This window comes from Herpailurus yagouaroundi, unplaced genomic scaffold (assembly GCF_014898765.1).
Source record: "Herpailurus yagouaroundi ecotype Mexico unplaced genomic scaffold, PumYag 160, whole genome shotgun sequence".
Taxonomy (NCBI): domain Eukaryota; kingdom Metazoa; phylum Chordata; class Mammalia; order Carnivora; family Felidae; genus Herpailurus; species Herpailurus yagouaroundi.
The window spans coordinates 44,639,688-44,641,239 of record NW_024412401.1 but is presented as its reverse complement, the minus strand read 5'-3'; the positions used below and the strand labels follow the sequence as shown (position 1 = coordinate 44,641,239).

The 1,552-nt window shown below is 58.0% G+C and overlaps 1 protein-coding gene across 13 annotated transcripts in view; it reads left to right on the top strand.

The window, feature by feature from the left end:
* TTLL11 (tubulin tyrosine ligase like 11) overlaps nucleotides 1-1,552 on the top strand; it is a 245,870-nt gene that overhangs the window by 210,316 nt on the left and 34,002 nt on the right. For 12 of the 13 annotated variants that reach the window (XM_040482200.1, XM_040482196.1, XM_040482190.1 and 9 more), the window contains one exon: nucleotides 89-195. In XM_040482200.1, coding sequence (XP_040338134.1) covers nucleotides 89-195 — 107 coding nt within the window. Of the gene's footprint in view, nucleotides 1-88; nucleotides 196-1,011; nucleotides 1,128-1,552 lie in introns of those variants that run through there. The other variant, XM_040482193.1, reaches the window with a different exon arrangement.

Sequence of the window (1,552 nt, the reverse complement as noted above, 5' to 3'; positions counted from 1 at the left end):
CCCCCCGCCCCACCCCCGGCGAAGGCACGGAGGCCGGAAGAGGCCGCGCTCCTTCTAGCAGTAACATGTCCCTTCGCGTCTTTGGCAGGAACTGCAAACTCAGCAGCAGCAGCTTGTCCATGGCGGCCGTGGACATCCTCTACATTGACATCACCAGGAGGTGGAACTCTATGACCCTGGACCAGCGGGACTCAGGTACCTGATGACTGGCCTCCGCCCTGTCCGGTGGGAGTCCAGCTGGGTGGGCGGTACCCTTTTGGTTCCTTCTTGTTTAAGGGTCAAGGTTGGGGCAAGAGGAAGGCTGTCCTGTTCGGCTGTAGACATCCCCCCAGGGGGACGGAGCTGAATTTGAATCTAGGAGCACTGTCCTGAACTCTGCTACCAAGGCTGGGCACCCCCCCCCCCCCAATTCTAGTTCCACCGTCAGAATCCCTTATCTTTGTGTCAGGCTTTGATTCCATTTGTACTGGAAACACTCAATGATCCGTTCACCCCTCGGCACGCATGTGCTAGCGTGTGTGGGCCAGGCCCTGGGTAGACGGGAGAGAAGAGCGCTTAGCTCTCAACCGTGGAGGAGCTCGCTGTAGGGCAGGGGGGCAGAGGAGAGCCCAGCCCTAGCATGGTGTGCTACCAGCCCAGGGGGGCACCGAGGGGCTATCAGGAGCCCAATGGAGGCGCTCCCATCGAGGGAGGCCCGAGGAAGACTTCTTGGAGAAGGGGGCGTGGGAGAAGCCAGTGAGTGGGGTGGTGTGGACGGTCTGGCAGGTGTGGCTTGCCCAAGGCACAGACACTCGTGGAAGGCTCAGATAACCCCGCGAAGCTTAGAGGGACCGGAGCAGGAAGGGAAGGGAGATGGGGAAAGTGGGGTTGCAAGAGCCACTGAGGCCTTGAATGCCACACTAAAGCCTTTGCTCTTGATCCTCTAGATTACGGTGGGGGGCGGGCGGGGAAGGACTCCGTTAGAAAGATCCACTTTGGGGCGAATGTGTTTCTGATCTTATTTCCTGACAGAGGGTGTTTTTCTAAAGAGTCATACTAACCGTACCTGACATTTGAACAGCTCATCACAAAATTACCCCGAGCTCTCATGCATAGTCCTTCATTAAATGTGCCCGTGAACCAGTGCACTGGGCATCCACGTTTGAATTTCACAGACGGTAAACTGTAGCTCAGGTGACCCGGCACCCGGGCTTCCCTCCCCTGGGCTGCATCCCCGCGAAAGGAACACGGGGCGGAGGGGGCGCCTCAGGAAGCAGCTTTCTTCCTCCTGTGGTTCGGTGGAAAGGACGAGAAATCAGAGGTTGGGAGATCCAGATTAGAACTGACTGCGCCATTTTCTACCCATGTAAGCTTGAAAAGCCATTTCACCTCCTGAGTCTCCGTTTCCTCTTCCGTAAATGGTGCCAACAATACCCGCTCGCCAGGGGGGCCCTGAGGTCTCCTACGTCAGTAGATATGACAGTGTCTGGAGCCCTTGCTGGCAGTGCAGAGCAGCTAATCCCATTAGCGGGCTCCACTCGGGCTGGGTCCGTCTGAGCGTGGGGTGCTCCCG